The sequence below is a fragment of the Corticium candelabrum genome, chromosome 21 (assembly GCF_963422355.1).
Source record: "Corticium candelabrum chromosome 21, ooCorCand1.1, whole genome shotgun sequence".
In the NCBI taxonomy this organism is placed as follows: domain Eukaryota; kingdom Metazoa; phylum Porifera; class Homoscleromorpha; order Homosclerophorida; family Plakinidae; genus Corticium; species Corticium candelabrum.
Window position 1 is genome coordinate 502,501 of NC_085105.1, and position 12,500 is coordinate 515,000.

General features: G+C 41.7%; 3 protein-coding genes across 3 annotated transcripts in view; 1 reads left to right on the forward strand and 2 right to left on the reverse strand.

The window, feature by feature from the left end:
* The window catches only part of LOC134196394 (nmrA-like family domain-containing protein 1), a 1,204-nt gene extending 640 nt beyond the window's left edge, over positions 1–564 (forward strand). The window contains exons 1-2 of the mRNA XM_062665508.1: positions 1–170; positions 233–564. The exon at positions 1–170 is cut by the window's left edge and continues 640 nt beyond it. Of these exons, the coding sequence (XP_062521492.1) occupies positions 1–170; positions 233–424 (362 nt within the window). The 3' untranslated portion in view covers positions 425–564. The remainder of the gene's footprint in view (positions 171–232) is intronic.
* Positions 1–8,393, reverse strand: part of LOC134196789 (uncharacterized) — a 19,731-nt gene extending 11,338 nt beyond the window's left edge. The window contains exons 1-7 of the mRNA XM_062666009.1: positions 8,332–8,393; positions 8,120–8,269; positions 7,743–7,855; positions 6,971–7,046; positions 6,796–6,915; positions 3,201–3,406; positions 2,367–2,475 (exon numbers count right to left, since the gene is read on the reverse strand). Of these exons, the coding sequence (XP_062521993.1) occupies positions 2,367–2,475; positions 3,201–3,406; positions 6,796–6,915; positions 6,971–7,046; positions 7,743–7,855; positions 8,120–8,269; positions 8,332–8,370 (813 nt within the window). The 5' untranslated portion in view covers positions 8,371–8,393. The remainder of the gene's footprint in view (positions 1–2,366; positions 2,476–3,200; positions 3,407–6,795; positions 6,916–6,970; positions 7,047–7,742; positions 7,856–8,119; positions 8,270–8,331) is intronic.
* A 92-nt stretch (positions 8,394–8,485) lies between these two features.
* Positions 8,486–12,500, reverse strand: part of LOC134196538 (cell division cycle protein 20 homolog) — a 4,932-nt gene continuing 917 nt past the window's right edge. The window contains exons 2-6 of the mRNA XM_062665687.1: positions 11,611–11,736; positions 11,245–11,547; positions 10,937–11,157; positions 10,614–10,739; positions 8,486–8,905 (exon numbers count right to left, since the gene is read on the reverse strand). Coding sequence (XP_062521671.1) covers positions 8,606–8,905; positions 10,614–10,739; positions 10,937–11,157; positions 11,245–11,547; positions 11,611–11,736 — 1,076 coding nt within the window. The 3' untranslated portion in view covers positions 8,486–8,605. The remainder of the gene's footprint in view (positions 8,906–10,613; positions 10,740–10,936; positions 11,158–11,244; positions 11,548–11,610; positions 11,737–12,500) is intronic.

Genomic DNA, 12,500 nt, shown 5'->3' on the forward strand with positions numbered 1-12,500 from the left:
CTCTGTATGCCATGTCTGTTGCAGACGGTGGACCAGCTGTGGCAGAAATTTTTAAAAATCGAGATGAGTACATTGGGAAGTTAGTTGGACTGGCAGCCGACTACAAGCCTGTTGGTCACTATACAGACATGATCACCAAACATACAACAAAAACAGTCAAACATGCTGATGTAATGTTTACATGTACCATACACTCTTATATAATAATTTGCGTAATTATTGTGTGTAACAGAAACTGACGAGTGATGAGTTTGCTGCTTTTGGCTTTCCAGCAGCCGATGAAATAGCAAACATGTTCAGATATTTCCAGACTGATCATTTCCATCGTCTGAAGGATGTCGCTCTAACTAAGAAACTGAATCCTTGTGCTCAGTCATTCGAAGATTGGGTGAAGGCAAATAAAGAGAGATTTGAGAGCATGTGATTGCATGTTTTGTGTTAGAACATTGAACACTAAATGCTTGTTGTGCTAGTTGTAATCACTTTACTGTCTACATGTTATATTACTTAATTGAGTTGGAATGGCTTTGTTCTTGGAATACAAACAGGTACTTGTCTCTATCACATGCAAACACCTACAATCACAAATAACATTGTGGTGGTATCCATATTGTATATGCTAAAATATGTGATCTCTACATACTTAACAGGAAGCATTTCAAGGGTCTGGCCTAACGCGCGCTAAAGGGATGTGGTCCAAGAGAGCAGCTTCCAGCATATTACCTAATCTTATCTACACAACAAGTTCTTGAACAATTACTCTCGTTTACCAACAATTATTGTAATACATGGATAAGCAATGACCTCAGGGCAGCGTAAACAGCGATAAGACGATACTATTTACTTTGTTTCAACTATAAATATATTAGTTATTTAATCACCTATATTTCAACAGTAAGTTTCGTGCAATCGTCAAGTGTCAGAAATGCAGTTTTTGAAAGATGGTTCGGCCAAACCAGACCAATTCCTTGAGCCTTAAAATAGGCATCTGGTACTAGAAGTTCACTCTAGGAAAAAGTGGTCTGGCTCCTACAGCCCTGCATGTACAAGCTAATCTAAGGGTGTCATTGGATCTTGACAGCTTACTACAGAGTACAGGCAACACATTTTTGGAAAAGTACAGTTGCTGCCTTATAGGGTCAAGATAAACTATAGCTAAATGGTCCTCTCCAGTGCAGTGCAACTATACAAGAATACAAAAATATTTATGTAATAAATAGAAAACAAAGTTGTGTGTGTGTCAGTGTGTGTGTGTGTGTGTGTGTGTGTGTGTGTGTGTGTGTGTGTGTGTGTGTGTGTGTGTGTGTGTGTGTGTGTGTGTGTGTGTGTGTGTGTGTGTGTGTGTGTGTGTGTGTGTGTGTGTGTGTGTGTGTGTGTGTGTGTGTGTGTGTGTGTGTGTGTTGTAGTCCTTGTTCTGCCTGATATTCGGCTTTCCATCTGAGTTCTGTTACGATATTCTTGGCATCGTTTATTCAGTTGACATCAAAAGATTTCAGAAGTCCACACACCCAGTAATGTGAGGCGCCATGTGACAACATGTCTTCCTGGAAGCTCCCAATCAAGACACTCGCACTGGACTCTCATCGCTGTAAACCACATTGAGTGCTTACAACCTCAGTGTCAGTATTTGCAGCATTTCCAGACTGGTTGTGTTTGTCAACTGAGCGGACAGAGCTGCACTTTGCATAGAGAATTTCCAGTGAAAATGGGGATGACGGAGCTATGACATAATCCAAACAAACAGTGAACTTAACAACATTTTGTACTTTGACTCTTCTTGTCACGTTAGAACGTAACAATCACGCTGGTCCGCCATCTTGGCCACGTGACTACCATTTGAATACTTGAACACATGACTGACACTGTATTTAGAACATATTAGAACATAGAGTCTAAGACTGTAGTGTAGTGTAGCTTTTTATTGTTGACTCTTTCCTGCTGGACGCCATCATCTATTTCAGATGCGCGGTTTATGGTTTATGGTGTGTGTGTGTTGTGTGTGTGTGTGTGTGTGTGTGTGTGTGTGTGTGTGTGTGTGTGTGTGTGTGTGTGTGTGTGTGTGTGTGTGTGTGTGTGTGTGTGTGTGTGTAGCTGCGTACTTTCAGGTAATGCTTGAAGAAATAGAGGTCGAAAAAACTTTCGCAGACAAGTCCTCATACTTTACATGTGAAACCAATCTCCCACAATCAAATCCCTACTTCACTCTTATCCAAGCAGCCACCTTGAAAGGAAACAGAGTGAAGTAGGGATTTAATTGTGGGAGATTGGTTTGACATTTAAAGTATGAGTACTTGTCATCCCTACTTTGATTTTATTTATTACATAAATATTTTGTATTCTTTAAACATACAAATTAACTTGCATACCATGTAATAATCTTCCAACTGCCATGGTTTGTATGAAGATGGTCCAAGCTCTCCTTTGTATGTATAGGACTTTCCTTGCGCACGTTGATGTGCCAGCTCAAGATCTTTCCTGAATTTCACACAACTATGAATACGTACACACACACACACACATGCACACACATGTGAGCACACACACACACACGTGAGCACACACACACACACACACACACACACACACACACACACACACACACACACACACACACACACACACACACACACACAATGGACAATGGACAAATGTCAAGCCCTCCACATCATTCGTGAATGACGTCAACCTTAAGGTTAGTTGCGGAGATAGCTCCCCCTGCCTCTAGAGACAGGGCCTCCATGTGCTACGTGGAGGCTTAGGGCCAGCGCTACAATCCACCTGGAGCTTGGCCAGAGTCATCCAGGGACACTGACTATGGCGCAGCTTTGGGACTGGATACCAAGGCCCACACGTACCCGTCTGCTGCATGATGTCAGAGCCAAGCCAGTGGTCATGTCCACCCCAGTCAATGACCAGGTACTCATTTATACTCCTGAGTCGAGAGAAGCAATTGTGTGTAAGTTTCTTGCTTAAGGAAATTATGTCATAGCTCACCATCACTGTGACTTGAACCTGCAACCCTGCAAGGTCCCGGATGTTTTCATTCTCTAAATGCACTCTCTAACCAACTGAGCTACACACACACACACACACACACACACACACACACACACACACACACACACACACACACACACACACACACACACACACACAATGCCAGTCATCTATAACTCCATATCATCAATCACATATCTCACTTGAGCTTTTCCACTCGTAGCTTTGTTCTCATCGCATTTCTCTCTGTCTGTTGTAAGCGTGTTGCCATGTCGATGTTCATTGTGTCATCAGCTAAGTTGAGACCATGACTGTATCTGAATTGAGACAGTCTCTCCATCTCTACACGCTTTCTTTCTTTCAAAGCTTCAGCATCTGCCGCATGCTGAACCAAAGCAGCATCAAGTTCCTAATATAATACGTAAAGTTAAGTAAAACAATTCTTCCTGTTTCCTAAGCACCAAATGCAAAGTAAATGACTCTACTAATTGAACCTCCCTCTAATGTGTCAATGCATGACCTAACAATGGAAATTTAATGTTCACTGCAGCTCATGCAAATAATGTCTGTCTGTCATTTCGACTAGATCATGTATGGTAATAGTGTTTAACATAAAATATAATAATCTGTCTGTCTGTCTGTCTGTCTGTCTGTAAAAACATTTATTGAAAACATCAACGCTAATACAGAAAAGGCTACATATAACACTAAGAGTTTCATATAAACGACCATAGTGGTCGTAGAAGAAAAACTCTAACGAACAGCCATCTGATGTTTGTAGCTATCATCTACAGAGTCATTACTACAAACTATTCTGTCAACCTTTTTAGCTAAAACACTACTATTGCAACGTTGTAATGTTATTGACATTGACGGTGTTCGCCGCCAGTACGTTTTAAATTCAATCAAATTCAGCTTTCCATCTTCACCACGTGATCTTAGTGAGATCTGGTGAAGAAACTTCTCTCTGCTATTCCCCCAACGTCCAAAATGTTCGAAAACCAAGGGAATCAAGCAAGGAGAACCTCCACCAGTGTGCCTTTCTTTGCTGTACTTCTCTATCTTCTTTTCTTCCCTTTTTGAAGCTGCTGATCCATCCATTGTGGCTGCATGTGAAATTGCTTCTGAGCTCCACGGGTGTGCCAGAGACATCAAGTTCAACGTTGAAGTCAGTTGCATTATGGACAGCTATGTCAGGTCTGGATTGAGAGCTGCTGTAACAGTCTCTTGGCTCAATAGTGTGAGGAAGTGACACGCGTTTCAAACATTCGGACCAAGCAGAGACCATCGAGTTGTGTGACCAAACTGGAACCCCTCCTGTCTTGCAAGTACTGAGGTGGTATCCATTGGTGTCTAGTGTCTTTTCCACAATCACATTCAATTATAGATTGAGGCAGTGGCAAACGTAGACCCTACCTCATTAATGCTGCCAAGTGGAATAATCCAGGAAAAATTGCAAGCTTTTTTGAGGTGGGAATAGCGTCCAGCCAGGCTCCTGAGCCCTTTCCTTGAAGGAATCTCAAATGAGCTGCGTCCTTGATTGAAGAATTGTCAATCATGTACTGAACTTGAGATTTTGTTTGTTTTTCAGTCAACTTATGCTAAAGTCTTTTGGTGTTAGAGACGAGGTCTGTCAGAGCTCGACCAGGACACAGACACTGCTGTAGATGGTGACTAATGCTATCTTCCTGAGCACTTGGAGACATTGTTTGACTGATTACTGAAGCTACTTGTGGCTGTAGATCTGGAAATCGGTCCGGTAACACTTGCAATGAGTGAGCCCAACCAGAGACGAATGCTATAGGTGAAAGTTGAGTTGCCAGAGTCATTCCAAAACCACCATACCTCACTGGAAAAGTAGCTTGTGACCAGGCTTCAGCAGTCATGTCATTGACGTTCAGCAGTTTGGTAAAGGTAGTTTGCATTTGTGTGTCATGAATAATCGTAGCAGGCCGTAGCTCATCAGGAGGAACATTCCTAAGTAGATGACACAACCGATGAGCATGGCAGTAGTGAAGAAGTAGAATGGCACTCTGTGTATACCCCAGCTGAAGCAATTCTTCACAGAGTAAGCTTCCTGACTGTGCAAAGTCAGTGCAAACTTTTGAGGTGAATGAGCTGTTACCAACTGGGGTCCCCAGGACAATGATATCTTCATTTGAAACAGGAAATGTGACATCGGAAGAGACTGATGCTGTAGGAGAAAGCAGTTCACATTTCTTGTCTTGGATTTCCAATCCAATTGGTGGAAAGGAAGATCTGAGATCATTCGATGCTGATACAACTGCATCAATTGGCCCCAAGACAAAAACATCATCCAAGTATGCCAAGCAAGTGACGTTTGGGTTAGCCTTCTGTAACTCTAACAATGTGTGCTGAATAGTGATCGAAAATAAAGCAGGACCAAGTGGGTCTCCTTGGTGGATTCCCTCCTCTAAAGAAAACATTGATACTGTTTTACCGTTGGTGTAGTAGATTAGCGGATTGCTATCAGAGTACATCTGGGACACGTGGTTGTATATTTCTGGAAAATACTTGTATACCATCTGCATCAAACATGACCTTCTGATGGAGTTGAAGGCATTTTTGACGTCTGTTTTTAGAAGTGACCAATGTTTGTTAGATTCCAAGAAAAGACGTATGTGATTTACAACCAGCTCAGATCCGCCATCTGTTGCTACACCATGTTGTATCGGGGCAAAGAACTTGGAAAGTGATTGTTTGAGCTGGCAGCAGATAGTATTCACAGTGACGCGTCGTAGCACTTCACCAATAGCAATTGGTCGCACATTACCTGACGATTTAGGAAGGGCAATAAGTTGAGCTCATGACAGTAACTTGCTAGCTGACTTAGGAAGCTTTCCTTCTGCTATGCAAGTAGCAGCAAAGTATATATCCTCTGCAGTTCCGGCATTGTCCATCAGTAGACGTAGATGTTCAAATTGCCACCCAGAAGGACCCGAGCTAGACCCACGATGATGCTGGCAAACTTTTGTGTAGACTGTTGATTTATTAAGAATAAACCCTTCATTATTTGATGGACGTACTCCAGTTAGCTCACTGCTTCGTTTCGGGTGCTTAGTGGCCAACTTGCTTGTTGTCTCCTCATTGGCTGGAGCCAATCCTAAACTGGTAAGTGCTTTAGCTGCTCGTAAAAGCTCGCCCATCCTAACCAGGTTCAAGGCAGCTCGTCTAGCATCTGCCTGTCTGTCTGTCTGTCTGTCTGTCTGTCTGTCTGTCTGCCTGTCTGTTTGCCTGTCTGTTTGTCTATCTGTCTGTCTGTCTATCTATCTGTCTGTCTTTGATTCTTCAAAGATGCAATGCAAAAGTAATCCTGAAAAAGTTGTCAAGAGTTTCAGAAACAAAGAATGACATGGACAAGCTTTTTGACTTTATTTTACAGATCCAAGTCCACTAATATTTTAAAGTATTTCGCTGTGAAGGACTGGTTCATCATAGAAGTTTAGGATGCGTACAAGTAGAGGATCTGTAACAATAAAATAATCTGTCTGTCTGCCTGTCTGTTTGCCTGTCTGTTTGTCTATCTGTCTATCTGTCTATCTGTCTGTCTGTCTGTCTTGTCTGCTGTCTGTCTGTCCATCTATCTATCTTTTGACATTCAAAGTCAAGTCCATTAGTTAATGACTTTGTTGTTTGCAAGGACTGATTTGTATTTAGAAAATCCTAGCATATGTACAAGTAGAATCTGTATGAGAATAAATTATCTCTCTGTCTGTCTGTCTGCCTGTCTGTCCATTGATCTAGCTGTTCACTATATCAGATTCTATTATATCAGACCTCTTGCCGTCTGCTGAGCAACTCCTTCATTACTTGCCTCCTTTCTTCTACCAACATGTGGGATGCATCAGAGTGAAGCTCAGTCTTCACTGGGCTATCCACATCAACAGCAGGCACAACCTAAAAGACAATTTATCCCCATAATATGCAGCGTACGTGTCGTTCTGTTGCTTACGTGTCCCTCTAGCAGTTGTTTGTATTTTCTTTCTCGTGAAATCAGAATTTGATCAATTGTGTTAATCTCTGCTAATCTATAATAAAACACACAAATACATGTATAAACAAAATTGTTTCATGTCATTGTCATATTTACTGCAAACCAGATATAGCAACATGTAGAGCATGCAAGATAATGAAATGTGGGCCGATAAACAGACAAACAAACAACAGACAAACAAACAAACAGACAGACTACCAAACAGACAAACAAACAGACAGACAAACAGATAGACAGACAAACAGACAGACAGACAAACAAACAGACAAACAGATAGACAGACAAACAAACAGACAAACAGATAGACAGACAAACAGACAGACAAACAGACAGACAAACAGACAGACAAACAAATGGACAAATAAACAGACAAAACATACAAACAGACAGACAAACAGATAGACAGACAAACAGATAGGCAGACAAACAGATAGGCAGACAAACAGATAGACAGAAAAACAGATAGACAAACAGACAGACAAACAGACAGATTACTATATTTGAACTCTTACTCTATTAATAACAATCGCTAACTTTACGTATGCATAACAATAATAACAGACAGACAAACAGACACACAAACAGACACACAAACTGACAGACAAACAGACACACAAACACATACAAAAAAGACACACAAACAAAAAACAGACAAACAAAGATACAAACAATCAATAAAATTACATAATCAATGCAACCCAAGTGAGTGATCATATTTGAAATGTCTGACTTTTTCTTGTATATCATCCCAACAGCTTCTTTTGCTCTCTTCACCTCTGTCAACCTCATCTCAGACAACGCCAATTTTTCCAACATTTTCACACTTTCTTCATCTTCAACAGCCTAACTCCCACAATTCAAATACCTCTCCATATATGGACTGGCTTTGCTAATAGTTAGACGTAGTTATCCTGGACACGAATTGGATATGGTAGGTGGTAATGTTTATACGTGTAGGTTAAGTGATTTTGTGTGTTAGTTATGTCATTTGTCTACATGTGTATGTGTGTGTGTGTTTTATGTTGCCCCTATGAGGGAACTACACCAGATTTGGTGTGATACAAATAAATTATTATTATTATTATTATATGGTAATTATCACGTGACCTGTCTTTTCTTTCTCTCTTGTTCTTCCTTCTCTCTTCGTTCTTTCCTCTGTTTTTGTCTTACAATAGCTTCCTCCTCCTCCTTTATACGATATGAGAGCTCCTTCTCTCTCATCTGCTCTACTTCAAGCCTCTTCTTCGCTTCAGCAAGCTAATCACAAGTTTCTCTCCCTCAGTGTTTGCCGTATTAATAATAAACTTCAACCAGACAACCTGTTGTTCTAAAGCAGCTACTTCTTCTGCACAAGTCATTACAACGTCCAACCAATATCCCGTATGTGGAGTTTGCTAGGGGACTGACGTAAACAATGCAAAAGTAACATGTACAGTACAGTCTCGATTTAAGCCACGCTCATGGTTGTTGCATTAACAAACGAGTTCAGAAGTTGTATTATATATAACTGGCAATTTGTAATTCCATATCTAGACTACCCTCTCATATATTATTTAGACAATACTCACTTTGTGTCTAATTAGCAACTGTAGACTATCGAATATGATTGAGGATGCTGCGTGACCTGTCATGGCTAGTTTTCTTTAGACGCTGGCTCTTCTTGCTTTTGTCTTCTTGAAAGCAATTCCACAATCTTAACGTTTCGTCTGCTGCCAACGATGCGACCATGTTGTTGGCCGGACTGCAGCACATGTGCAGGATGCGTTCAGTGTGACCCATCAGGTCACACACTTTAGTCATTGTTGGGTATTTCCACATTGACAACTGATTCTGGCTATACCCATGCCCAGATATCAGCTCACGATAAGTTTCTGACCACAGCACACCACACACCTAATACAATAACACATCATGAATGTGTGTGTGTGTGTGTGTGTGTGCGCGCGCGTGTGTGTGTGTGTCAGTCAGTTCTTGTAAGAGCTATATTAGTCAGCTCCTCCCCGTGGTGACCCACGGGCAAGTGTTTTCACTTTGTGAACACTGGCTAAAGCTGAGTGGAGTCTTGGAGTCTTTTGATCTTGAGTACAGGGTGTCGAATGATGGCATCACTCAGTTCATGCCAAGGCTTTCCCCTGTGGAGGTTTTGCAACCCTCTCAGGGTGAGATATCGAATGATGCACATAGAGCAAGTTGATGTTGACAGACCTATTGAGATTGCCAGACGTTTCAGTTGTGATGTGAGTGTCATTGATGAAAGAAAGGTAGACCACGTTATAAGTGAACTGGACAGATACCAAGTGAATGTGGTGGAGACCAAATGGTTTGGAGTTGATGCGTATAGAATTGGAGGTACTGTTGTGTTGACAGCTGGCAGGGATGTTCCTGACTCAGGGCAAAAAAGGCAGAGGAGAAGGGGTTGTCATAGTCCTATCTGCAGAAGCTATACATGCGTGGAAGGCGGGTGGTAGTCAGTGGAAAGCTTGGAGCTCGAGGTTGGTTACTGGCTGTGGATGACTGCATGTTCTATCTTGCTGTGCTCCTACATTCATTGCAAGCAGGAAAGAGAAAGATAAATTATATAATGATCTTCAAGCTGCTGTCTCATCTGTTCCATCAAATGAGTGTTATGTGATGTTGAGGATTTTAATGCTCGCTTGGGTTCAAGAAGTGTTGATGATGACTAGCGGTATGAGAGAGGTCCTCATGGATATGGTGAGATTAATGAAGCTGGAAAAGAGTTGCTGTCTTTTCTATCTATAAATGAAACTACCGTTTGCAACACCTGATTTAAGAAAGAGAAATTCACAAGCAGACCTGGCAGCACCCAAAGTCACTGAAATGGCATTGCATTGATTATGAGGAAGGGTAATAGGAGGAAGTGCCTGGATATCTGTGATGCGTGGTGCGGATTGCAACACTGGTCATAGAATGTTGAGACCTAATTATAAAGTGGTGGTTGGGAGAAAGTCATTCAGTAGGGATGCTGCAGGAACAGCTGTGAGAGGATGGGATGTGTTAAAGTTGAAGGGGAAATGTGCTGATGAGAGGGGCAGAGAGACATGTATGGGTAGCTTTGTGAGGAGTGTTAACCAGAGGCTACAGGAAGAGTAGGATGAGACGAAATGTGTACAAAAGAAGTGGGATACCCTGAAGACGGCATTGTGTGACGGGGCTAAGACTGAGCTTGGATATGAGGATAGGAGACAATCAGATTGGTTTAGAGAAGGCGAGGAAAATCTAAAACTTCTCTTCTTAGAGAGAAATAGGCTATATGCATTGTGGCTTAGCACTGGAAAAGAGATCTATAAGAAACACAGAATTGCAAGAAGGACAGCAAGGCGAGCAGTGAGAGGGAGACACGTGGGAAGCTTGTGTGGAAATGTCTTCGTGACATTCAAAGAGGAAGAACAGGTGTGGTGCCAATGAGATCGGCTGTGGTAAAAGATGAGAATGGTAATGCATGTACCACTACTGAGTCCCAGCATGATAGATGGAGAAGACATTTTAACAACATGCTCAACATACAGAGTGAGAAGGAAACCTATAAGGTGACAACAGGGTGCAATCCAATGTTCAAATTGTGTGTGTGTGTGAGTGTGACCTGTGATTTAGTGTCTGTAGACTTGAGACATTGTCCAGTCACAACGTTCCACAACTTAATGGATCTGTCTGCTGTGCCAGCTCCACTCGCCAACAGAGAAGACTGCCAAGGACACCAACCAAGAGCCTATAACAATCTACAGTTAATAACCACCTTTGAAATTCACAAAATAAAAAGCACAACAAAAGGCAAAATTACATACAGACAAACAAACAAACAGACAAACAAACAAACAGACAAACAGGCAGACAGACAAACAGGCAGACAAACAAACAGATGGACAGACAAACAGAGCAGTCAAGCATAACTGTGAATAGACATACCTTCACTGCTGCAATGTGATCCGTAAGAGTATGCAGTGGATTTCTCATTCTATCAACTCCTGTCCATATCTTAATTTGATTGTCATTAGATCCTGATGCTAGATGCCGACCGTCTGGTGACCATTTCAGTCCACACACTTCGCCACGATGAGCAGCCACCTTTGTCATGCAGTGATCAGAAACACGAACATCGTGGTAGTGAATATGTCCACTCGAACTACCACTGCAGCCACAAATTACAAACTATAGACACACACACACACACACACACACACACACACACACACACACACACACACACACACACACACTTGTCAAAAATGGTCCATTCCATGAAAGAGACGACACTCGACTCTCATGCCCACTCATCGTCCTCAGCTTCTTCTGTTGCATCACATCCCACAACTGTACCTCATTTCTACTGTTTCCCACTCCCAATATCTTCCCGCTCGCATCATAACACAAAGAAGTCACACACTCCAACTCGTCTCCACTAACAGACATATCCAACAAATGACTCAAATTGGCTGTATCGGCATTCCACATGTAAACACACGGCCCGAGTGCGATGCATACAACATTGTCAATACTCCAATCAAGAACATTGATATCTATAGAAATCCACAATATATTTATTAAATAATTTTAATTTAAAGTTTAACTTATTGCCTTACAAAAGTCGTTGATCACGTCGGGAGCATCCAGTACCTTTTCTGCACTCGTTGAGATGTAGCGTGTTGATTTATTAGGAGCCGCCATTTTGTTCATTGAATACAATGACCTCAGTCTAGTATGTGTATCTAAGAACAATAAACATGCAAACTGAAGTGGAAAAATATGAATAGATATATGGACAGGTAGACGAATGGACAGACAAGTAAACGCAACGACAAACAGATGGGCATACAGGCCGATAAACACAAAATTAAACAAATAAAAACACATGTATACATAGACTCAATATGAAATCTACAAGATTAATATGGTATGTACATATGTATGTATGTATGTATGTATGTATGAATGTATGTATGTATGTATGTATGTACGTATGTATGTATGTATATATGTGGCTCAATTGGTTAGAGTGTGCAGTTGGAGATTGGCAACATCCGGGACCTTCGGGTCAGAGTTGAAGTGCAGGAGGGCCACATACATAAATTCCCTTGGGCAAGGAACTAACATACAATTGCCTCTCTCTCCGGAGTGTCAGTTCTGTCCAGCAAGTATGAAGTATGAAGTATGAAGTACAGCAAGAATAGTCATTGCAGTATCGAACCTGGGCCTTAGGGACTCTTGTATGTACGTATGTACAAAAAAATGTATGTATGTATGTATGTATGTATGTATGTGGCTCAATTGGTTAGAGTGTGCAGTTGGAGATTGGCAACATCCGGGACCTTCGGGTCAGAGTTTGAGTGCGGGAGGGCCACATACATAAGTTCCCTTGGGCAAGGAACTAACATACACTTGCCTCACTCTCCGGAGTGTCAGTTCTGTCCAAGAAGAAGAAGTGACATATAGACAGTGACTGCTGAGTCATTGCAGTATCGAACTTGAGCCT